Source organism: Theropithecus gelada, chromosome 12 (assembly GCF_003255815.1).
Source record: "Theropithecus gelada isolate Dixy chromosome 12, Tgel_1.0, whole genome shotgun sequence".
Taxonomy (NCBI): domain Eukaryota; kingdom Metazoa; phylum Chordata; class Mammalia; order Primates; family Cercopithecidae; genus Theropithecus; species Theropithecus gelada.
Window position 1 is genome coordinate 62,341,985 of NC_037680.1, and position 24,838 is coordinate 62,366,822.

The 24,838-nt window shown below is 35.1% G+C and overlaps 1 protein-coding gene across 1 annotated transcript in view; it reads left to right on the forward strand.

The window, feature by feature from the left end:
• Window positions 1-23,868, forward strand: part of FSIP2 (fibrous sheath interacting protein 2) — a 104,187-nt gene extending 80,319 nt beyond the window's left edge. The window contains exons 19-24 of the mRNA XM_025404893.1: window positions 3,902-4,399; window positions 5,717-5,817; window positions 15,184-15,230; window positions 18,896-18,939; window positions 22,387-22,456; window positions 23,668-23,868. Coding sequence (XP_025260678.1) covers window positions 3,902-4,399; window positions 5,717-5,817; window positions 15,184-15,230; window positions 18,896-18,939; window positions 22,387-22,456; window positions 23,668-23,804 — 897 coding nt within the window. The 3' untranslated portion in view covers window positions 23,805-23,868. The remainder of the gene's footprint in view (window positions 1-3,901; window positions 4,400-5,716; window positions 5,818-15,183; window positions 15,231-18,895; window positions 18,940-22,386; window positions 22,457-23,667) is intronic.
• The last annotated feature ends 970 nt before the right edge of the window (window positions 23,869-24,838 follow it).

The following is a 24,838-nucleotide window of genomic DNA, read 5'->3' on the forward strand; positions in this document are numbered from 1 at the left end:
TGTGTAGTTCCTTAGTTCGTTATGGATATCTAAAGGTGTTCAAGCAGGTCAGTTAAAAGAATATCAGGATATATGGAACAATCTAAAATAGTTTTAATTTTCAAATTTAAAGCACCAGAGTAGTACTCATTTTCTTTTAGTAACATTCATCGGCAGACATTAGACTGCAGACTCTTAGATTACATTTGTTCTATTTTACTTCAATTATGTTAGCCTTTCCCATTTGCCCTGGCCTCTCAAGATGTATCCCTTTTCTTTCCACTTACATACTTGTATTTTCTAAATCCAGCTGTAGTATTGCTGCTATTTTTATGAGCCTCTCTCCTATTGCTCTAGACCTAACTCTGTCCTGTCACCCCATATGCAGTCCCCAAATATTTTAACTGGGAATTTAAAATGCCAAAAATAATGTCCTTATTACAAGGAAACTACTACTGAGGACAAAAGATTTGTCTCACCAACAGAAAGGTTGCACTGATCCATCAGACATTTTGATTTTTATTAAAATCCCTTTAACTGATGGTATGCATTTGTGAGAGTGCTGAGTATGCTTAGGCATGTAGTCCATAGCCTGGAAAATTACCAAAGTTTTATAGAACCATGCTTCCTGGAGCATAAGCTTAGAGTAAATTTTTTCAGCACTCTTCTGCAACCCACTAAACTGAATCTCAAGGCTAGTAAATATGTTAATTAATGCTTTAAGTTTTCACACCCTGATATAGTTTGATATTTATCCCTGCCCAAATCTTGTGTTGGATTGTAATCTCCAATGCTGGAGGTGGATCCTGGTGGAAGGTGTCTGGGTCATGGGGACAGACCCTTCATGGCTTAGTGCTGTCTTTGCAGCAGTGAGTTCTTGCAAGATCTGGTCATTTAAAAGTGTGTGGCACCCCCCTGCACCCTGCCCAACACATACACATTATTTTCCTCCTGCCTTCATCATGTGATGTGTCTGCTCTTATTTTGCTTTCAATCATGATCGGAAGCTTCCTCAGGCCTTCCCAAAAACAGATGCCACTATGCTTCCTGTAAAGCATACAGAACCATGAGCCAGTTAAACCTCTTTTTTAAATAAATTACCTACTCTTAGGAATTTCTTTATAGCAGTGGAAGAATGGCCTTACACAGAAAATTGGTACTAAGGAGTGGGGCATTACTGTAAAAAATACCTGCAGATATGGAAGCAACTTTGGAACTGGTTAACAGACAATGGACAATGAAATCCAGGCTGATGAGGTCTCAGATGGAAATGAGGAATTTACTGGAAACTAGAGCAAAGGTCACTTTTGTTATGCCTTAGCAAAAAACTTGGGTGCATTGTGTCCATGCCCTAGAGTTCTGTGGAGTTTGAACATGTGAGTGATGACCTGGGATAGCTGGCAGAAGAAATTTCTCATAAATGAAACATTCAAGATGTGATCTGGCTGCTTCTAACAGCGTATTCTCAGATGCAGGAGGAAATAAATGACTTAAATTCGGAATTTATATTTAAAAGGGAAGCAGAGCATAAAAGTTTGGAAAATTGGCTGAGCGTGGTGGCTCACACGTGTAATCCCAGCACTTTGGGAGGCCGAGGTGGGTGGGGCACTTGAGGTCAGGAGTTTGAGACGAGTCTGGCCAACATGATCTCCAACTCCATCTCCACTAAAAATACAAAAATTACCTGTGCATGATGGCACACACTTGTAGTCCCAGCTACTTCAGAGGCTGAGGCATGAGAATCACTTGAACCTGGGAGGCAGAGGTTGCAGTGAGCCGAGATCATGCCACTGCACTCTTGCTGGACTCCAGCAAGACTCCACCTCAAAAATAAAAAATAAAAAATAAAAAAAATAAGCCTGGCCATGTGGCAGAGAAAAAAAAAAGATTTTTTGTTTGTTTGTTTGTTTGTTTTTTGAGAGAGAAATTCAAGATGGCTGTAAAACTACCAGTTGTTAGATAAATTTCCAAAACTGAAAGAGAGCTAAGTGCTAATATTCAAGACAATGGAGAAAAGACTTCAAAGGCATTTCAGAGATCCTCACTGCAATCTGTTTGATTTCAGTTCCAGAGGCCTAGGCGGGAAGAATGGTTTCATGGGCTCTGCAACCTCAGAACAACATTCCTCACATCCCCACAGCTACTTTTATAGCTGTGGCTCAAAGGGGCCCAGTTACAGCTTGGGCTGCAAGCCATAGCCTTGGTGGTTTCTATGTGGTGTTAAGCCTATAGGCACACAGAATCCAAGAGTAAATGAGGCTTCTCAGCCTCTGCCTAGATTTCAGAGGGTGTGCAGAAAAACCTGCATGCCCAGGCAGAAGCCTGCTGCAGGAGTGGAGCCCTTACAGAGAACTTCTACCAGGGCGTGCAGAGGGGGCATGTTAAGGTTGGAGATCCCACACAGAGTCTCCACTGGGGCACTGCTTCGTTCAGTTGTTGGAAGTGAGTCTGCATTCTGCAGACCTCAGAGTGGTAGATCCACTGGCATCTTGCACCCTCAGCGTGGAAAAGCCTCAGGCACTCAGCGACCTCTAAGAGTATCCACCAGTGCTGCAAAAACCACAGGGGCAGGACTGCCCAAGGCCTTGAGAGCCCTACCTCTTCCATCACGGTGCCCTAGATGTGGGACATACAGTCTAAGGAAATTATTTTGGAGCTTTAAAATATAATGATTGCACTACTGGGTTTTGGACTTGCATGAGGCCTGTAGCCCCTTCTATCAGGCCAATTTCTCCCTTTTCAAACATGAATGTTTGCCCAATGCCTATACCCCCATTGTATCCTAAAAATAAGCCATCCTAAAAATAAAACAATAAAGAACAAGACATGGGGAACTCAGTTAAGGCATGTGATTGGCACCAATCTGGCTACCAATGTTATCTATCTTCAACAAAAGGACACAGCAGTGAAGAGAAAGAAAGATAGGTTAGAAACCCTAGACTCTTGTTGGTTCTGCCTCAAGACTTAATTCTCTGTTTTAAGGTACCATAGATTCTTCACACACCAGACATATGCATACTAAAACCATTTGTAGTAACATATCCCAAAGCCATATAAAATGATTTTGGATTTTCTAAACCACTGTTTTCCTCCAATAGCACAGATAATCAAAATTGATTTTTAAAAATGTTTTAAAGAGGTTCTTCTGGTATTTTTGTTTCTATGGATATTCCTTTGAGGCACCATTATCTGAAAAACTGGTTTATGCTATTACAAAGGGAGGTTGAGAGCTAATATTATTAACTTAATTTTGAGATTCTGTGGAGTGGTCAAAAGCTAGAGAAATGGGAAAATTCTGTCATTTAATTATAATTGTCTTCTCTTTGATCTGTCTTTAACATTGACAGTGGAAACTGAGATTTAACTGAGGAAGTGAGAAAAAATGAAGATTTATATTTTGAAGAATCTTTTGGAAAATATGCCCATAAAAAGTGGAGGAATAGGGAGTAAAAATTTTAAAACCATTATTTGGGTTATTCATTACTTTTGAAAATCAAGATCAGTGAATATGTTGCCCTTTTTTTTCTTGAAAATATGTATATTTAGATTTCTCTATAATCCCTTACTTAGGATTTTGGAAAATAGGTTATCCTGTCTACTTCTGTCACAAAACTTTCAAGATAAATGATAAAGAGGAAGTAAATAAATTAATTATGCTAGACCTTGCTCTGACTTTTGGAAAGTTATATTAGATTAAGGTATGTAATAAATACCTTAATAAGAAAAATGGCATGCCAACAAATATGTTTTGTTATGTGTCTTTATTTATTTTAAAAATATTGCTAATATATAATTAAGCGATATTTGAAGATATTACTTAAATCGAAACTAGAAATTATAAGAAAATAGCTACATCATAATCGAACTACAGGAAAGTGATTTAGGCATTTATTTTTAATATTTGCTATACTTTTAATTTCAGGCCGTTGCCAGAAATTCATTTCAGAATATAAGAAAGCCTGATATTACAAAGGTGGAGCTCTTAAGAGATGTTCAAAGTAAAAATGATCTTATTGTTCGATTAGTAGCTCATGATATTGATCAAATGTATTTGGAAAATTACATAAAAGAGGAACCAGATTCTGATAAAGAGGAAGTTGTTTTAGGAGAGACTTTTGCAAAAGAAGAAGGCATTGAAGTATTTGAAGATCAAGTGAAAGAAGTCAAGAAGCCAGTACAAAGCAAAGTTTCTCCTAAGTCAACACTAAGCACGGGCAGCCTGAAAAAATTTTTGTCACTAAGTAAATGTTGTCAGACCACAGCCAGTGCAAATATTGAAAGTACTGAAGCAATCTCAAATCAGGTAATAGAATCCAAGGAGATGCATGTTAAAAGAGCTGTTGCTGAGCTTGACATGGCCACACCAAAGACAATGCCTGAAACAGCCTCTTCATCTTGGAAGGAAAAACCCCAGTGTAAGGTAAGTGAGAAGCATGACTATTAGTGACTAGAAAGGAGAGACAGCTTCATAAATCTGGTCCAAGAATGTACCTTGATTAGTCAGAAAAGAATGCTAAAATGAATTCGATCTCAAGCCTGGTGATATTTACAAAATAAGGGAAATTATTACCAGATGCAGCTATGAAACTCAACTGTGGGAAAGCAGATAATAGGGGAAAAACCAGATTAATTAGAGCCCCAAAGAAAAGAGAAAATGGAAACCAATTAAGAAAAATGTAAGTTAATTATTAAAAACAGTTGGTTTCCACCCTTTTGTATTTTGGTTGGTAAATACTCATTGAACATTTTGTGTGGAGAGCCCAATGCTACTAAAATAGCACCAGAAGACTGGCTGAGGTAGGAGGAAGAAAATAAGATGCATGGAAATTCAGATTGTTTGGGTTTGAATCCCAACTCTTAGTAGCTAGGTGACCTTTTGGTAAGTTATATAACCAACTTATCCAACCTTAACAAGTTAATTCATGTATTTTAAATATCACCCTTATATTTAGCCCATAAACTCTGCTATCAGCATGGTGAACATCTCTTGTTGCTGGCTCCAAACTCTCAAATGATGGTCTGAGTCTCAGTGACCTTTTAAGTTTGGTCCTGCAGTATAATCTACATTTTAATGGAAAAATGTTTCAGAGATTAGTTGAAAGATGGATGAGCCCTGTAATTCTAATTAATTTTAGAATTAAGTTTAATTAATTTCATCTCCTGGGTACATGAAATTCTATACCATAACATGTTTTTGGAGAATGTACAACTTTTGATTTTCTGATGAGGCCATTCTCTTGATTATCCATTTGGTGTGATTCTAAGGTTAACACAAAAGCTTAGATGAACCACAGAAAATAACATAAATATAACTGCTCCATTCAGAAGCACACATGACTTTGCGACAAATGGATCAAAGTATGTGCTAAGATGATTGACCTGGCAAGGTACCTGATTGACCAGAGTTGTATCTGTGTTCTTCCTCTTTTTGAACTCAGTAATATATGACTTAAAATATTTTTAAAGTTTAGAAGAAAATTTGATTCTTTAAACATTGTTTAAACATAGGTTTATGTTTAAAATTTGTTCAAAATCTAATGTCATAATTTAGGTAATCTTCACTGAACTATTTCAAGTTAATTATATTGGAAGGCACTTTTTAATTAGAATTATAGGCCTCACCCATCTTTTAACTAATCTCTGGAAATTTTTCCATTAAAATGTAGAAAAATACCATAAGGTAAGAAAGTGTATTTCAAACTCCATTTAGTGTAATAGTTGATTTGTCCTTTTCCAGAAAGAAGAAAAGAATCTTGTTACTGAACCAACACATTACTTCATACACAGAATTATGAGTTCATCTTCATACAACCAAGAAGATCTCATTTCATCTACTGGGTATATGAAATTAAAGCAGTACAAATATAGAAATCTGATAAAGTAGAGCTTATGAGTAGAATGGGGCCCCTGGCAAAACTGTAATTGAGCAAGTATTTAGCTTCAGACCTTCCCCCACTGCTTCCCTTCCCTGGCACCCTACTGTGAATAATTCCAAAGCCACTTCTTGCTATCTGCTCCTCCATTTTTAGATACCTGGCCTCTATGTCCTAGTTTTGAAACCAGTTTCTAGTGTATCAGTGTCTTATATAAACTATTTGCTAATGTATTAGGGTATTTTCTAACCTGAGAGAGAGATAATGGCCCAGAAATGAAATATGCAGTATGACTACAAAAGTGTTCATGCTTAGCTCTCTTAAGAAAGCTATTGTCATTGCCTATAAGAAAAATCCAAAGGAATGAGAAAGAAATATAAGTTTTAGCATTCAGAGATAAATCGTAGAAAGCACTGGAGTTTGACATGGCTCTTTAAGAATGGATAGCATTTACACAAGTGAAAGACAATCCAAGTTTGGATGACACTAAAGGCAAAGTATGGACTGTAAAAGTGATAGGGGACAGAGAGGAACAAAGTGCACTATAGACTTGAAATCTCACAACTCCATCAAGAATAGTGAAAATATCTAAATTTGTGCTTGCATTTATAAAATTATACACAACTTGGAAGAGAGAACTTTGTTTTTAATCTGGGGAGAAGTACTCATATTATACACAGAAAAATCTAGTGACTTTTTTTTCACTCAGCATGCTGGAATTGTATTTTTTTTTTTTGACATGGCCTTATTTTGGGACATCTGTTTTTGGCCCACCATTGTCTCTTTTCTCCTGCATAATAGGTTATTTTTAACATACATAGCTAGAAATGTTGGAACCTCTCTATTGGTTATTTTAGTGAAGTAAAAAACAGGCATAAATAATACTAAATAAAAATGATTTTAGAGCAAGATAATACCAGGAAGCTCAAGGTTCTGATTTCCCCATGGAAACAAAACATGAGCAACTACAATCTGACTAACACAACTTTATAACAGCTCTGGACAACAGTCTGCAGCAACCAAATGAATACTCAATCAAGAAAAAGCTGGCTGCTCATGGTGGCTTATGCCTGTAATCCCACCACTTTGGGAGGCCGAGGCATGAAGATTGCTTGAGGCCAGGAGTTTGAAGTCAGGTTGGGCAACATAGCAAGACCCTAACTCTACCAAAATAAAATAAAATAATAAAAAATTAGCTGGCATGGTCATATGCACCTAGTCCTAGCTACTCAGGAGGCTGAGGTGATAGAATTGCTTGAGCTCATGAGTTCAAAGTTACAGTGAGCTATGATTTTGCCACTGCACTTTAGCCTAGGCAACAGAGCAAGACTCTGACACACAGAGAGAGAAGACAAAAGAAAGAGAAAGAAAAGAGAGATAAAGGAAAAAGAGTATAAGAGAAAGAGAGAGGAGAGAGAAACAAAAGGAAGAAGGAAAGCAAAAAATGAAAGAAAAGGAAGGAAGGGAGGGAGAGAGGGGTGAAGAAAGGGAAGGAGGAATGGAGAGCGAAAGGGAAAAAACACATTCAAAATAGTTTTAAAAAATCTGTGAAGTTTAACTTGCTCTTGCATCCAACTTCCTCCCAGCATGGTGTAACACAGTCAAGAGAAAGAAGCCCAATTTCCAGTTTCCTCCTTTTGGTGGAAAGAACAGAATAGATCTTGTTCTGACCTATCTATGGGCTTTCTTAAGAAATTATTTTTGTTTCACTTGACTAGGAACTCAGATAGGCAATGGTGTCATAGTTTGGTTCTAAGCCCGGAAACCACAGAAAGTAGTGGATAGGTGCCATAATGCATGAAAACTACAGAGGGACTGCAGAACCATAAACACCTTGGGCAAGAAATTATGGGAAGAGAGAGATACAACAGAACATCTAAGTTCCTAAGAAGGAGCAGGAAGTGACTCTTTGGGAAATTAAATCATTTACAAGCGGCCCAGAAAAACTGAGTTTGGGGATGCACAAATATAGACTTGAAAACTACAATCAAGGAAAAGATCTGAAAAAAACCTAAATCTTTACTTTGGAATGTTTCCAAGGCTCAAAGTCTCATTAATTAGTAAATATTTTCCACATCCAATCAGCAAAAGCTAGAAGAGGTGGCTTCTTTATTATTTCAAGTACTCATATTTGAACAAAAGATTACTAAGCATACAAAAAATGGGGAAATTCAAATGGAAAGAATAAAATACCCAGAAAATGTTCCTGAAGAAGCATATCAGTTGGACCTACATGGCAAAGACTTCAAGACAACTATCCTAAATATGTTCAAGAATTGTAGGTAGACAAAGAACTAAGGAAATTAGTAAAAATATGTATGAACAAAATTAAAATATTAATAGGAAAATTATAAAAAAGAACCAGACAGTAATTCTGGTTTTGGTAGTGCATTAGGGTAACTACACTTAACAACAATTTATTGTATATTCTAAAATAACTAAAAGAGAGGAATTGGACTATTCCTAATACATAACACAAAAAACAATAAATGTTTGAGGTGATGGATACCCCAATTACCCTGACTTAATCATTGCACATTGTATACCTGTATCAAAACATCACATGTAACCCATAAACATGTGCAAGTATTATGTACTCATGAAAATTAAAAATTAATTCTGGAGCTGAAAAATATAATAACTGAATTGAAAAATTCATTGGAGAAGTTCAACAGCAAACTTGGACAGACAGAAGAAACAATCAGTGAACTTGAATGCAAGTCATTTGAAGTTGCCAAGTCTAAAGACCAAAAGGAAAAATGATTGGAAAAAAAAAAAAGCAATGCCTAAGGATTTTTGAAACACCATCAAGCAGAATAATATACACATTATGTAAATTCCAGAAGAAGACATTGAGAAAGAAACAGAGAGATAATTTGAGGAAACAAGGGCTGAAACTTCCTAAATTTGAAGAAAGACATACATACACAAATAAAAGAAGCTTAACAAACTACAAACAGAATAAACACAAAAATATCATATTAAGACACATAATAATCAAACTGTCAGAAGACAACCTTTAAAGTAGACAAAGGAAAGTGATTCATCGTGTACAAATAACCCTCATAATACTATTAGTGATTTTCTCATTAGTAACCTTACAAGCCAAGAGGCAGTGAGATGATATACTTAAAGGAATAAAAGAAAAAAACATACTGTCAAACAAGAATTCTACATCCAGCAAAAAATGTTCTTCAAAAATGAGGAGAAATTAAGACATTCCAAGATAAGGAAAAGCGGAGGGAGTTCATTAACACTAGACCTACCTGACAGGAAATGCTAAAGAAAGTTCTTCAAGTTAAAAAGATAAATGAAATGATGCTAGACAGTAACTCAGAGCCATATGAAACTATGTAATTTTTAACAAGTGTAAATACATGAACAAATATAAAAATAGTATTATCATAATTTAGCTCATATATCCACTTTTTATTTTCTAAAGAATTTAAAAGACAAATGAATAAAACAGATTATAAGTTTATGCTAATGGGTACAGAATATAAAAAGGTATAATTTTGGGACCTCAATAACATAAAGTGGGTAGGGGGCAAATGTGTTAAAAAGTAGAGTCTTTGTATGCAATTAAATTTACTTGGTATCAATTAAAAATTAGAATAATAATTTTAGGATGTTACACATAATCCTTGTAATAACAACAAAGAAAATATTCCTAAAATATACATAAAAGAAAATGAGAACTGAATTAAAATGTGTCACTAAAAAGTTCATCTAAATACACAGGAAGACAGTAATGGAAGAAATGAAGGATGAAACAACTGTAAGATGCAGCAAACAACAAAATGGCAAAAGAATGTTATTCTCTATTACTGATTACTTAAAGTATAAATGTGTTAAACACTTTAATCAAAAGAGATAGAATGACAAAATGGATTTTAAAAACAGAATCCAACTGTATGTTATTCATAAGATATTCACTTTAGGTCTAAGAATACATGTAGGTTGAAAGTGAAATAATTGAAAAATATACCCCATGCAAATAGAAACCAAAAGAGAGGGGAAAAAAGGACATTGTATGATGATAACAGCATCAATTTACCAGGAAGAGATAATAATTAAAAACATATACAAATGGTCTCCAGCTTAGTGAAAATTTGACTTACAATTTTTTAACTTTATGACAGTGTGAAAGGAATACATATTCAGTACCATATTCAATATATTATATGATAGTTTTAATACTTTGTGTTAGATGATCTTGCCAAACTGTAGGCTAATGTATGTGTTCTGAGCACATTTAAGGTAGATTAGGCTAAGTTATGATGTTTGGTAGCTTAGATGTGTTAAATACATATTCAATGTATGATATTTTCCATTTAAAATGGGTTCATTGAGACGTAACCCCATTGTAAGTTGAGAAGCATCTGTATGCACCAAACATCAGAGCTCTAAAATATACTAAACAAATACTAACAGAATTGAAGAGGAAATAAACAGCTCTACAATAATAGTAAAGGACTTCAATATGCCATTTTCAATCATGGAGAGACAACTAAACAAAATAAGGAAATAGAGGATGTTGATATGTTTGGGCTGTGCCTCCACCAAAATCTCATCTTGAATTGTTGTTCCCATAATCCCCACATGTTGTGAGAAGGACCAGGTGGAAGGTAATTGAATCATTGAGATGATTACTCCTATGCTGCTTTTCTCATGATAGTGAGTGAGTTCTCATAAGATCTGATGGTTCTATAAGGGGCTTTTCCCCCTTTTGCTTGGCACTTCTCCTTCCTGCCACTAGGGGAAGAAGGATATGTTTGCTTTCCCTCCACCATGATTGTAAGTTTCCTGAGGCCTCCCTAGGTATACAGAACTGTGAGTCAATTAAATCTCTTTCCTTTATAAATTACCCAGTCTCAGGCAGACCTTTATAGCAACATGAGAACAGACTAATACAGATGTGAATAAAACTATAGATTTATTCAACCTGTCATATATATATAGTTAAATATATATGTGTGTGTGTGTGTTTGTATATATGTATAAAACAATAGCAAAATACACAGTTTTCTCAAATGCACATAGCACGCTCTCCAGGATAAATTATATCTTAGGCCACAAAATGAGTCTTAATAAATTTTAAAAGTTTGAATACATACAAAATATATTTTCTTTTTTTTTTTTTTTTTTTGAGACGGAGTCTCGCTCTGTAGCCCAGGCTGGAGTGCAGTGGCCGGATCTCAGCTCACTGCAGGCTCCGCCTCCCGGGTTCACGCCATTCTCCGGCCTCAGCCTCCCGAGTAGCTGGGACTACAGGCGCCCGCCATCTCGCCCGGCTATTTTTTGTATTTCTTAGTAGAGACGGGGTTTCACTGTGTTCGCCAGGATGGTCTCGATCTCCTGACCTCGTGATCCGCCCATCTCGGCCTCCCAAAGTGCTGGGATTACAGGCTTGAGCCACCACGCCCGGCCACAAAATATATTTTCAAATTGCAGTGGGATAAAGCTAGAAATCAATAGCAGAAGTAAAAACCAAAACACCCTTAAAAATGTGAAAATTAAACAATATAGTATCAACTTATGGGTCAAAGAAGAAATAATAAGAGAACTTACCAAACTCACCAAAATTTAAGGAATACAACAAAAACAATGTTAAGAGGAAAATTTATAGTCATAAATAAATCAAATAAGAAAGATCTTATACCAACAACTTTATACCTTAAGCAACTAGAGAAAGAACAAACTGAAAGGTATTAAGTGGAAGAAAATAATAAAGATTAGACCAGGAATAAAATAGACAATAAAAAAAGTAGAGAAAATCAAGAAAACTAAGAGTTGGTTCATTAAAAAAAAAAAAAAATCAATGAAATTGACAAGTCTTCAGCTAGATTACCTAAGGAAAGAAAGAGAAGACTCAGTTAAAATCATAAATGAAACAGGTAAAATAGCAACTGAGTTTATAGAAATAAAAGGATTAAAAGAGGGTACTATGAATAATTGTATGCCAACAAATTGGATAATCTAGATGAAATGGATAAATTCTTAGAAATATACAGCTTGTCAAGACTGAATGATGCTAAATTAGAGTGAACAAATTTAGAAATAGTAAAGAAATTGAATCAGTAACTGAAAAACCTCCTAAGAAAGAAAAGCTCATGACCAGATAGATACTTTCATTGGTGGATGTCACAAATTTCAAAGAATTAACTCTAACCCCCCTCAGACTTTTCAAAAAAATTGAAAAGAGGAAACACTTCCAAAGTCATGATGCCAGCATTACATTATTGCCAAGACCAAAGACAGCAATAAAACACTACAGAACAATATTACTGATGAATATTGATGCAAAAATTTTCAACACGGTATTAGCTAACCAAATTCATCAGTATATTAAAAGGTTTATAGATCATGACCAAGTCGGTTTTATCCCGGGAATGCAAACAAGTTTCAACACAAAAAAACCAATCAATAGGCCAGGCACAGTGACTCACGCCTGTAATCCCAGTACTTTGAGAGGTTAAGATGGGCAGATTTCTCAAGCCCGACAATTTGAGACCAACCTGGGCAACATGGTGAAACCCCATCTCTCCAAAAAAAATACAAAAAATAGCCAGACGTGGTGTGCACCTGTGGTCCCAGCTACGAAGGAGGCTGAAGCAGGTGGATTTATTGAGAACAGGAAGTTGAGGTAGGCTGCAGTGAGCTGTGATTACACCACTTCACTCCAGCCTGGGTGACAGAATGAGACCCTGTCTCAAAACAACAACAACAACAACAACAAAAATCAATGTAATACATCACATTAACAGAATGAAAGGGAAACACACGTACACACACACACACACCTGTCCATCTCAAATGATGCAGGAAAACCGTTTGACAAAAGTTAAATCTTTTACATGGATAAAAGGACTCAGCACAGCAGGAAGAGAAGGAAATTACTTCAGCATTGTTAAGGTCATATATGAAACATCTACAGCTAATATTGTAGATATTAGCTGTATCTAATATCTATCTCAGTGGTGAAGAAATGAAGTATTTTCTCTGAGATCAGGGACAAACAAAAAACAATGACTACTTTTGCCACTTCTATTTAACACAGTACTGAAAATGCTAGTCAGAAAAATTAGGCAAGAAGAAGGGGAAAGGCATTCTAATTGGATGAGCAGAAAAATTATTGTTTATAGATGACATGGTCATAATGTAGAAACCCCTGAAGAACACATAAAAAATGTTGTAATTAATGAATTAATTCAGCAAAGTTACCAGATATAAAATCAACACAGAAAAGATAGCTGCATTCTGTATAATTACAATGAGCAATCTAAAAATAATTAAGGGGAAAACAATTTAAATTGAGGGGAAAACAAATTTAAAAACAATTTAAGGGGAAAATCCATTTATATTAATAACAAACAGAATAAAATACTTAGGAATACATTTAACCAAGGAATTGAAAGACTTGTACTTTGGCAACTACAAAATATTGCTATAAGAAATTAAAGAGAACGCAAATAAGTAGAAAGACACCTCATGTTTATAGATTAGAAGACAATATTGTTAAAATGTTAATTCTACTCAAAGTAATCCATAGAATCAATGGAATCCTTATCAAAATACCAATAATTTTTGTTTTTGCAGAAATAGAAAATTTATCCTAAAGTTCATTGGTTTCTCAAGAGACCCTTAATAGGCAAAAAATCTTAATATAGAACAAAGATGCAGATGTCTTATTTACTGATTTCAAATCTTACTACAAAGCTACCGTAATCAAACAGTGTGATACTGACATAAAGACAGACTTATAAAGCAAATAAATGGAATAAAGAACCCAGAAATAAACCCTTCCATATATGGTCAAATGATTTTTACCAAGGGTACGAAGACAATTTAATGAGGGAAGGGATGGCCTTTTCCACAGGTGGTGATGGGAATAGATACTCACATGCAAAAAAACAAACAAAAATGAAGGTGAACCCTTACCTTACGCCACATACAAAAATTAACTCAAAATGAGTCAGAGATCTAAACATAAGAGCTAGAAAAACTTTTGTCAGAAGACATGGGAGAAAGGCCTCATGACATTGGATTTCACAGTGTTTGTTGTTGTTGTTGTTGTTGTTGTTGTTATGAAATCAAAGCACAGGAAAGAAAAGAAAAATAGGTATACTGTGCTTCATTATGATTAAAACTTTTGTGCTTCAAAGGACACCATCAATGAAGTGAAAAGTCAACCCATGGAATGGGAGAAAATATTTGCAAATTATACATATAGTAAATAATTAAGATTCAGAATATATAAATAATTCCTATGACTCAACAATGATAAAACAACCCAATTAAAAATGTGCAAAGGACTTAGACAGTTCTCTAAGAAAATATACAAATGGCTAAGAGGCACATAAAATGATTTTCAATCATTTCCCTAATCATTAGGGAAATGCAAATCACAATCACAAGATTCCACTTTCAACACATTAAGATAACTAAAGAAGGGAGGGAGGGACGGAAGGAGGGAGGGAAAAAAGAAGTAAAGGCAAAGAAAACAAGTACTTGTAAGGATGTCAAGAATTGAAACCCTTATGCATCAATGGTGGAAATTTCAATAGTGTAGACACTGTGGAAAACAGTATTGGGCGGGTTCTCAAAAATTAAATATAGACTTACCCTACGATCAAGCAATTCTCCTTCTGTGTACATACTCAAAATACTTAAAAGCAGGGACCAAAACAGATATTTCTACACCGTTATTCACCATAGACAAATGGTGGAAGCAATCCCAATGTCTATCGATAGATGAATAAACAAGCAAAATGTGTTATAAATATTCAATGGAATGTTATTCAGCCTTAGAAAGATATTATGGCACATACTACTGGATGTATGAACTTTCAAATATATTTTGCTAATTGGGATAGGTCAGCACAAAAGGACATTTCATGATTCTCATATGAAGTCCCTAGCATAGTCAAAATCATAGAGACAGAAAGTAGAATAGTGGTTCCCAGGGGATGGGGAGAGACGGAAATTAGGTTTTAATATTTAATTGGTATAGAGTTTCAGTTGGGAAAGATGAAAAAAGTTCTGGAGCTGGATGGTTGTGATGGTTGCACAACACTGCAAATGTACTTAATGCTATAGAACTGTACACTTAAAATGGTTAAAATTGTAAATTTAATGTATGTATAACTACAATTTTAAAAGTAGGGGAAAAAGTCAATCAGAAATCATTTTTATTTGATTTGGAATCTCAGTGAATAGTATATTATTTAAGCTTTCTTTCCATATGAAGACTAACTGTTCTTTTGCTTAATCAGTAACTTCTTCATTTATCAAATTCACCCTAAATGATGTTCTTTTTCTTTTATTTTAGTGAGGATGAAGATTGTTGCCCAGACCCAAGTGCTAAAATATTAGAAGGTTGGACTCTTTTTTCTTAAATTAGGAAGTGTTCAAAGATAAATGTCTACTATTTTGATGTGTGTGTGGTTTTTTTTTTAGTTATCAAACTTGAAGTTAATACAGGCTTTATTTTTTCTATGAGTTTATCTACTTTAGAAAATGATCCAGTATTACCTCATTCAGGTGTTAAAATGAGTTAAATACTTTCCCTTGCCTAAATTACCGTTAAGATTTTATCACTGATTGTGGTATCAAGTATACGGAGTGACATGAATTCACATTTACCATACTCCTGTGAAATATCTACAAAATAGAGAGTATTGTAACAGCAGTTTATATCTGAGCCAGAATCCATGCTACTAGAATTTAATTATTTCTTTGAAGGATTATGCCTCTTTTTAAAGCTAAATTTATTCCCTCATATTAAAATCTGGCTAGGATGTACCTCACTTTTTTTTTCATTTTTCTATTTTTTTTTTTTATTCATTCCTTAATAGTACTGGCTCCTTAGAAAATTTGTAACGACTTTTAGGTTCTCTAATTGTCAAGACCTTAGAGGGAGGATCAATATGGTTCCAACAATAATAGCATATATAAGAGGTAGAGTGTCATGTTTGCTATAAAGTCACATTGAAAGTCAAACCACAAGTTTATCATTACTATTTCAAACATGCAACCAATTCAACATATTCTCCCAATTTGAAAGTGAAAATCATTTTTATTAAGATAATCCATAAAATAGCATTAAGTATGCCAGAATTCAGTGACCATATCATAGATTTCACAAAAACCACTCCTATAATGTCTGAATTGTGGAATTATACTTTGCTAGATGCCAACAGAAACTGTTTCATACAACCATACTCATTTCATAGATGAGGAAACTCAAGCTCAGGGTAAGACAGTGACCCATCCAACATTCCTCTGAGTCAAAAACAGAGTCCAAAACAGACCAATGTAACAGACGTGGCACACCAGAAGGGAGGAGGGGGGTGAGTGCTGAAAAATTACCTATTGGGTATAATATTCACTATTCAGGTGATAGGTCACTAAAAGCCCAACCTCACCATTATGCAATATATCCAAGTAATAATCCTGCACATGTATCCGGTGAATCTATATATAAACAAAAGTTCCATCTGCATCCCACGTCTCCTGCCTCTAAATTCAGTGTTTTAATATGCTTTTTCCAACTTCATTTTGGTGATCTTGCTTAGTACTTATATCCTTTAGTAATATCACAGATGTTCAATTAAATCATTTACTTACTCATTCATCCAAAGATTTGCTGAGTGTTTTCTTTGTATCCTGAGATTCCATGTCTGAACAAGACTGACAAAGGTTTTGCTCTCATGGAATTTACACTTTAACTCGGAGTAGGAAGTCCCATCCCAAGAGTAAAGACTTAAACAAGATAATTCCAGACATTAATAAGTAAAGTCATGTGTCACATAATGATGTTTTGGCCAATGATGGACCAGTATAAAATAGTAGTCCCATATGATTATAATACTGTATTTCTACTGTACTTTGTCTATGTTTAGATACACAAATACTTACCATTGTGTTACAGTTGCCTCCAGTATACAGTGTCATAACATTCTGTACAGGTTTAGCCTAGAAGACATACCACACCATATAGCTTAGGTGTATAGTAGGCTATAGCATCTAGGTTTGTGTAAGTACATCCTATGATGTTCACACAATGATGCAATCACCTAATGAGGCATTTCTCAGAATGTAACCATGTTAAGCAATGCATGACTGTACTTCCCATCTCATTTAGAACCAAATCTCAAGTCATCACAATGGCTTACAAACCCCTACATCATCTGGGCATCACCCTAACATCCTATTCTCCCTCTAAGGTACTCCTCTTTTTCTTTCTGGCTCAATTCATTCCAATCACACTAACCTCCTTGCTGTTCCTCAAACACTTTATATATTAATGGCCCTTGGATTTGCTGATCCTCCTGTACTCTTTCCCCTATATCTGCATTGCTCATTCCTTACTTTCAGATCTTGGCCCAAATGTCACTTTCTCAGGTCTTCTCTGGCCACACTCTGAAACTGCAACTTAATTCTGATCAGGGCACTACCTATCCCAGTTCTTTGCTTTACTGGATAGCACTTTCTGTTATAGTGTGTATTTTAATTGTTTTTTTGACTGTCTCTCTAGAATGTAAGCTTCATAAAGGTGGAGATTTCTGTCTGTTAACAGCTGTATCACCAAGAGCCTAAAACACTACTTTGTTTATAGTAGATACAAGGATTTAATGAGATAGGAGAGACTATTGGATCAACCAAAGGTGAAGGAGGAGTACAAGAATTCTTTTTTTTGGTTACGTTAAGATTGAGGTATCCTTTAGACATTCAAGTTGAGATGTCACATAAGCAATTGGATATTTAAGTCTGAAATTAAGTGGAAAGATCAAGGCCAGATATATTCATTCCTAATTCATATATACAATAAAATCTCAAATAACTTAAATCCAAAAATTGGGGCCCCATAAATATCAGGAAATTTTTTATGCCTCTTCATCAAAACAACTTCCTAGTTTTTCTGGGGAGTTGGAAGCCCATATACCTTAGAAACTTAAAAACTTGTGTTTGGAATCATTGCCCTTGTAGTAAACCCAAATGTTCTCATTCATTTAAAATAAAATCTGTTCAATTATGTGCAATATATATTTAGGTGCTTTTTAGGAAGATTATCAACCAACAATGAAATCTAACCAATTTTGTCAGATATTTTAATCACTTCTCATATTTGAGCTGATTGAGATTTTACTGTTACTTTTTTTTAGAACCCATATTGGCCCAAAGGGTACTTTAGATAGTTATTGCTTGTGTTGGCTCGTGATGAGTGTAGCTATATAAAATGCATAGTTTTTTCTTATATGATATCTATAGCCAAGGAAGACAGTCTCATTCACGTACTATGTATGAGAAAACAGAGTCAGAGAAGTTAGATGTTCAGTGTTCACACAGCTTTAAGCAATGAAGCTAAGATTTAAATACAGGGTTTCTGCCTTCTTAGCAGGTTAGCTGCTTCCCTTGCAGTGGGTTCTTGAGAAGCTTCTCTCACAGTGTCATTTCTACCTCCTTGCCTGAATTTATTTCACTAATATATTGACCTCCCCTGGAACTCAGACAACTTTTGGTTCTATAGACTCCACCAAATTTCCTCTGAGCATTGCCTCGAAGCTCTCCTGATTCTCCCAGAAGTTACTATTTAATAATACCCGTACTCTCCTCTTTATTCTAATAAGCTGCTTTTAAGTAGGCATGTAAAGAAAGTGGTAGACCTGGAAGGGCTTTTAAGAATCATCTATAGAGTAATCCCTCATTTCACAGGTAAACAAACAGGCTTATAGGGATTGAATAGTTGCGCATAGATGTATAGCTACTAAGTTACAGAGCTTGCCTCTCCCACTATGTTACATTTCATCTTTCATAATTTCTAAATTTCTAACTGAAGGGCTAAGACATGCCCCAACATTCTAGGGCTCTCACTTACTTCAGTGTTGTTCCCAATTGCTTATACATTTAAAATAACAACTTCTTCGACCTGCTTAAATTATATGATTCTTTGGTGAAAAATAAATAATATGATCAGATTTGTGTCAACAAATATATATGCTTCAGAAAGAGACTATTTTACTTTTTTTAAATCTCTACAGAAAGTTCTCAGGAACAAAAGCCAGAGCATGCAAGCAGTGTTAAGGTAAGTATTTTTAATTAGCCTTAATTGGTATATATTAGGATCTAGTTAAGAACAACTCAGTTTTCAAAGTTCAGTCAGGGACTGTGTGGTATGATTTGAAGGATATCAGAAAGCATTCTCCTATTCACAATTTCTTACACCCTCTCCCTCTTCCTAGTTGAGGCCTGTCCCTGGTGTACTAAAATATGTTGACAAAATCCTTTTGGTTAAGTCATCATTTCTTGTTTAGGTGCACAAAGTAATATACTGGTTCTCCCTAGCATCTAAGTACAATTCTGTTTATTAGCTCTGTTACTACAGTCTCTAGCAAAACACTAGAGGGAGTGAATTACTTGGCCCTACCTAGGATGAGTAGACTCAAGTGAGAAACTTGGGGAGGTGGGGAGAAAACAGAAGCTTCAAACATGGAAGGGGCATGGCTTGCAGGAAGTGAGTGCTAATTCTATTTTTCTGCATTCCTAAACATTACTTCTTTACTGGCAACTTTCTACAAAGCCCACCTACTCCCCAGTGTGAGCCAAGAAAATTTCCTCTTTATAAATCTTTCTTATAAAGTTTCCGATGAGAAGTGAAGCTACACATCTTCGTCTGTGTTTTTTAATCAGATTGTTTCTTTCTTGGTTCAGTTTAATCACCCTTCAAGTGGGTCCTTCCACCCCCACATACAACATAAGCTATCAATTATGGAGTTACTTCTCATATCGCAATATAGTACAATTTTCAGAACCAACTTTTAAAATCTTATAACTTACACTTAAGATATATTTTTTTAAATGTTCAAAGATACTGGATTTGTCACCCACTGAAGCTAATCCTCATTTGTGAATATAAGTATTTATTTAACTACCTCAGGCTCCATTTTGGCCACACTTTACATATAATTTGCATATATGTAAATTTACACTATAATTTACAGTAAAATTATATGGCAACAGAAGGGAAATGCTGAAGCTCTAATCTAAGAACCTGTTGACACTCAGTGTGTCAAGTGGAATTTCTGGCTAATCTGGACTCCTTCTGCTTTTGTTCCTTCCCTCTTTGCTACCTTTTCCATGGTAAAATTATGGGTAAAGTTGTTATCTAATCCAGTTCTGGGTAAGGTGGAGTAGGCAGGCTCCATCTTACCTCTCTCAGTGATTACAACTAACCACTGTGGGTAACTACTGAGGATTCTGAAAAATAAATAACAAGAGTTAGGCAGGGGAATCAAAACTCAAAGAATGGCCAATGCCATTGTGAGTTTCCTGGGTTTTGTTATTTTATTTGCATATCCTCTAAGACTCAGGGAAACTCAAATCCTGGAATTGCATAGATCAACTGGATAGAATATAGCTCCTAGAGAAACCATTGTTTTCTTACCGGTTAGGAGATTCCCGTGACATGGAGAATCTGGGGAGAATCCCCACTTTTTCTCCCTCCTTGGCCCTGCCTCAAGGCAAGGTCCCTCTTGAAGCTGCATGGCAGTAGCAGCAGAGGCCGCTGAGGTACCACTTAAAACTCTGAAAGAAAATTATTCTCTGACCAATAGGGAAAGGGTCCTCAGTAGACTAAGGAGTATTGATTGAGCCTGTTGTGCTTTTCTCTGCTTTCTCTTGTCACTTTACTCTTAGTGGTAGATGCAGATATAAACTAGAAACAGCACACACACAGAGGCTAAAGCCACAGCATTTTAGCCATAGAACTAGAAAAGGGGGCTAATGAGAGTCAGGCATTGAGGAAAATCACAGAAAGGGGAACCTCAAAAATCTGTTTATAATGCCCCCTCTGAATTGTACATATTTGGAAATTACCTGAAGTTACAAAGACAAAAGTCTTCGAGAAATTGAACTGCATTCTTAACAGTAGTGCATACATAAGGATACTCAAAGCTACAAAAATTTTGAAAACAGAAATTAAATTGAAACCACAGCCATGAGAGGCAGGGTAGGATATGTGATCTGAACATAATGAGTCAATTACCTACCAAAATAAAAAAACACGCACACACACACATATCCTCTACAGGATTTTGAAAGGACCAAAAATCTGACTACTTACATATAATGTGCAGGATACATTCCAAAATGATTCAACATACAAAGAACAAAGACAATATCTACAGCTTTCAAGGAAAAGGTCAAAAGATGCCAACTCCGACATAGCCAAGGTTTTGAAATTTTTAGATTAAAAACTTTAAAGTCATGATTTTAACAATGCTCCATTAAGTAAGGGTAAGCACTCTTGTATCTAACAAACAGATACACGTTTTCAGCATAACTTAAGTACTATCATCCCCTCATAGCTGTAGGGGATTGATTCCAGGAATCCCAAAAGATATCAAAATTCAGGGGTACTCAAGGTCCTTATATAAAATGGTATATTTGCATATAACCTACACACATCCTCCCATATATTCTAAATTATTTCTAGATTACTTATCATACCTGACACAATGTAAATATTATGTAAATAGTTCTTATGCTGTATTATTTAGGGAATAATGACAAGAACAATAAGTCTATACATATTCAGTATACATACAGCTGTCCATTATTTTTCATTTATTTTATCTTTAGTTGGTTAAACTTATGGATACACAACTGAGAATCAGCACTTTACATTGTCTCTGCCCCATTTTATTCCTCAGTTATCTTGTTTCCAATAGCTTAATACGTGAGCACCCTTAAGTCTTCTTGGAGGAACTATGGTAAAACTCTTGTAATAGTATCTGTTGCTTTTTACCTGATATAGACACTGCGCATTCCTCTTATGTTACATGTATTTAAGCCTTGTTTTATTGATTTTTAACAGATGACATTTTAGAATAGTTACAGAATTCTGGTACCCTTCAAATCTACCATTTTAGAATAGTTTCAGAATAGCTGAAGCCCCACCACCTGTCCCAGGCTACTTTATGCCTCTCTGGGACAATTGCTGCTCTTGCATTCAAAATTGATAAAGGTCTATAGAGTAAAGCTAGTACTGGAGACACAATCCCAGCACAACCAGGTCCACAGAGTCACTTTATTGCTCCAGACTCTGCAGTGGCTAAGATTTCAATAAAAGAAAATTTGGGGTTACAAAGTGAACATCCTTTTTTCTCCCCTTACTATTACATCTTTTTTCAGAAAAGAATTTTTAACTTTTTTCAATTCAATCAAAGGATAGAGGGGGCAGATAGAGCTGAGATTTTTCATGAGTTAATATGGCTGAACCATTGACCCTCATTTAGTGCTAGCCAAAACCTGCATTCATAACAAGTGTCAATGTTAGGCATCTTACTTTCCAAAAATTATGAGCCTCAGCCTTATTGAACAATTCTTTGAGATTGCAGAGCACAGATATATTTTATGTAAGATACTGTAATGGTATTTATAGGTATATCTAGTGGATTTGAGGATTTATGGGTATATTTAGTGTTTAGTGTCCAGTGAAAGACTCAGTTTGTATTTCAATTTACCTTGGCAGTTTATCACCATCTTTGAAAGATCCAAGGATGTTCTTGGCAGTGCAAATCCCTCAAAGGAAGTCACTTCAGGTACAAAATGTACTATTTTAACAACTGGTGTAATTAAACTCTCAACTGCATCATTTTGAGTTTAGAATTTTTTATTACTGTCCTGGAAATGAGTGACTTTCCCCTTGCATATTATCAAAATGGGATTGAAATAATATTCTTACTGTTTATATAAATACCAATTTTCAGTTAATTATGTAGTTCTCTATCTTTACACCAAAGGGACAATAGATAATATAACTAAAATATATCAGGCCCTAGCTATTCCCATTTTATTTAAAGAAAAAAAGTGAGAATCATTAAAGAGAAAAATGACAATACGTTATCCAAGGTTATCCCACAGCTAACAAGCAGCAGAGCTACGTTTCAAATCCCAATCTCATGCGACATCATCACTGTCTACACACTCAAATGGTTATAAGAGCAAGGTAGGTACCATAAACAACAGCAGCAGGTTGAGAAGGGGTGTGTGACTCATGGGAGATGGCATGCTGCCTTTGAAGGAGGCAGCTGCTACTCAGCTACAATCATTGGCATGCTAGATTGTTCCTAGTTCTTCCATTTTTTCAAAAGAAGCTGGGAATTAAAGTTTTATATTAAAATTTATAACTTTTGAGTGTCATGTACTACAATCAAGAAAATACAGGATTTTAGTAACCCTATCACAACTTATGAAGTATCAGAAAAGCACATAAATGATTATTTCTTTACATATAAAATTATTTCTTTATGTATAAAATAATAATTTTGTTAAACTGAGATGATTATATTCTTTAAAACCTCATGCTGAATAAATGGTGCAAAAAAATCCAAATAGGAACTCTTTCATTACCTACACAATCCTATTTTCCATGACATAAATAATCACTTGGGGTCAGTCAATGGAAAATTTACTTAAAGTAGGTGAGAATTTATAGTATTTTTAATGTGCTTCTACTTTCTCTTGAGCATTCTGAAATAGGTGTCCACACTGTGTAGAGTTGAAGGTTACTTTCGCTTTTAACTCATTAGACATTTTCAGAGAGTGTTCTGCTGAGAAAAGAGAAATGGACTTTTGCATACTTGACTAAAGGAGCCTTATAGTACAGTAGGCATAATGATGTCATGAGAGTCAGAAAATCTGGACCCTATTACCAGCTGGGCCACCTTTTACTCATATGACCTTAGGCAAGGTATTTGACCTCAGCATCCAAAAATAAAGATATCATTCTTCTTGTTTACTTTGTCCACAGAAACTCCCAAGTCTGATGTCTCCAAACAAGGATCTAAAATGCTGACAAAAATGTCTTCAGCTTTGTCAAAGGTGTTTTCTCTACGTAACACCAGTAATTCCACATCTTCCTCACCAGCTCACAAGGATGAACACTGAAGCTTTTGTACCTGATATAAGTATGCTTACTTCTCTTAGAAAATAAAATGGTTTTTAAAGCATAGTATAGTGTCTTATAAGATGATTCCTATACTACTGAAAATAAAAGCAAAAGGAAGCATAAAAGGGACCAGGTAAAAGAAGGGTTTAACAAATGCTTTGGATACGCATTTTGATGTAAGAGATGTTAATAATTAGTATTACTTGTGTGCCATGAGAGTTAAATGACTAAACATATAATTATTAAACTAGACAACTCACACTACCCACCAGGAAATGCACATTGATTTCTCCTGTTAAATTTTATAGGATGTTGTTACTGGGATAGTTATTAAATTGAGATGAAAACCAAGCTGAACATGAAACTATGTAAGGGACAAGTTTATTGTTAAAGGCATATTTAGATACTCAAATAAAAGGATTTATACCAGATAAATTTTTCCCACCTGTAAGTAAAGTTAGTTTAGTTTATGTCTCCCAGGCAAAATGATCCAACTGTAGATAAAGCATCATTTGAAAGTAAGCGATAACTGTATAAATTCCATATATGCATAAAATGGCCCCTGTGATAAAAAAAAAAAAATCCTTACAAGTAAGGTACTTCTTATGGATAAAATATCAATCAAGAAATCATTGGTCAATAAAGTTATTAAATAATTTTCAGGAATATTATACTCAAATATAGAGATCAAGATCCATTTGTAAAAACAAAAAGTAATGGGAAAAATTTAATAAGGTGGCTAGCTAGTGCAGTGATAAATTTTTCAAAATTAGCTGAACTTGGAACTTTGTGATATAGTTTCAACATCAGCATATTTGCCTCTGGAATCCAAGGAGGTTTTATAAAGAGATTCAACAGATGGACCAAGCAGCCAGGAAAGAATGTCAAATATTGTCACCCAAAAATGGTGACTCAGGAATTTTTAGAGAATGTGTATTCTATTTTATCTAAAATTTTCTTGACAATTGCCAGTAATAAAGCAGAAATTTCTGAAAAAGTTTTGTTTTAAAACACCAAACTTCCTTTAATGAAG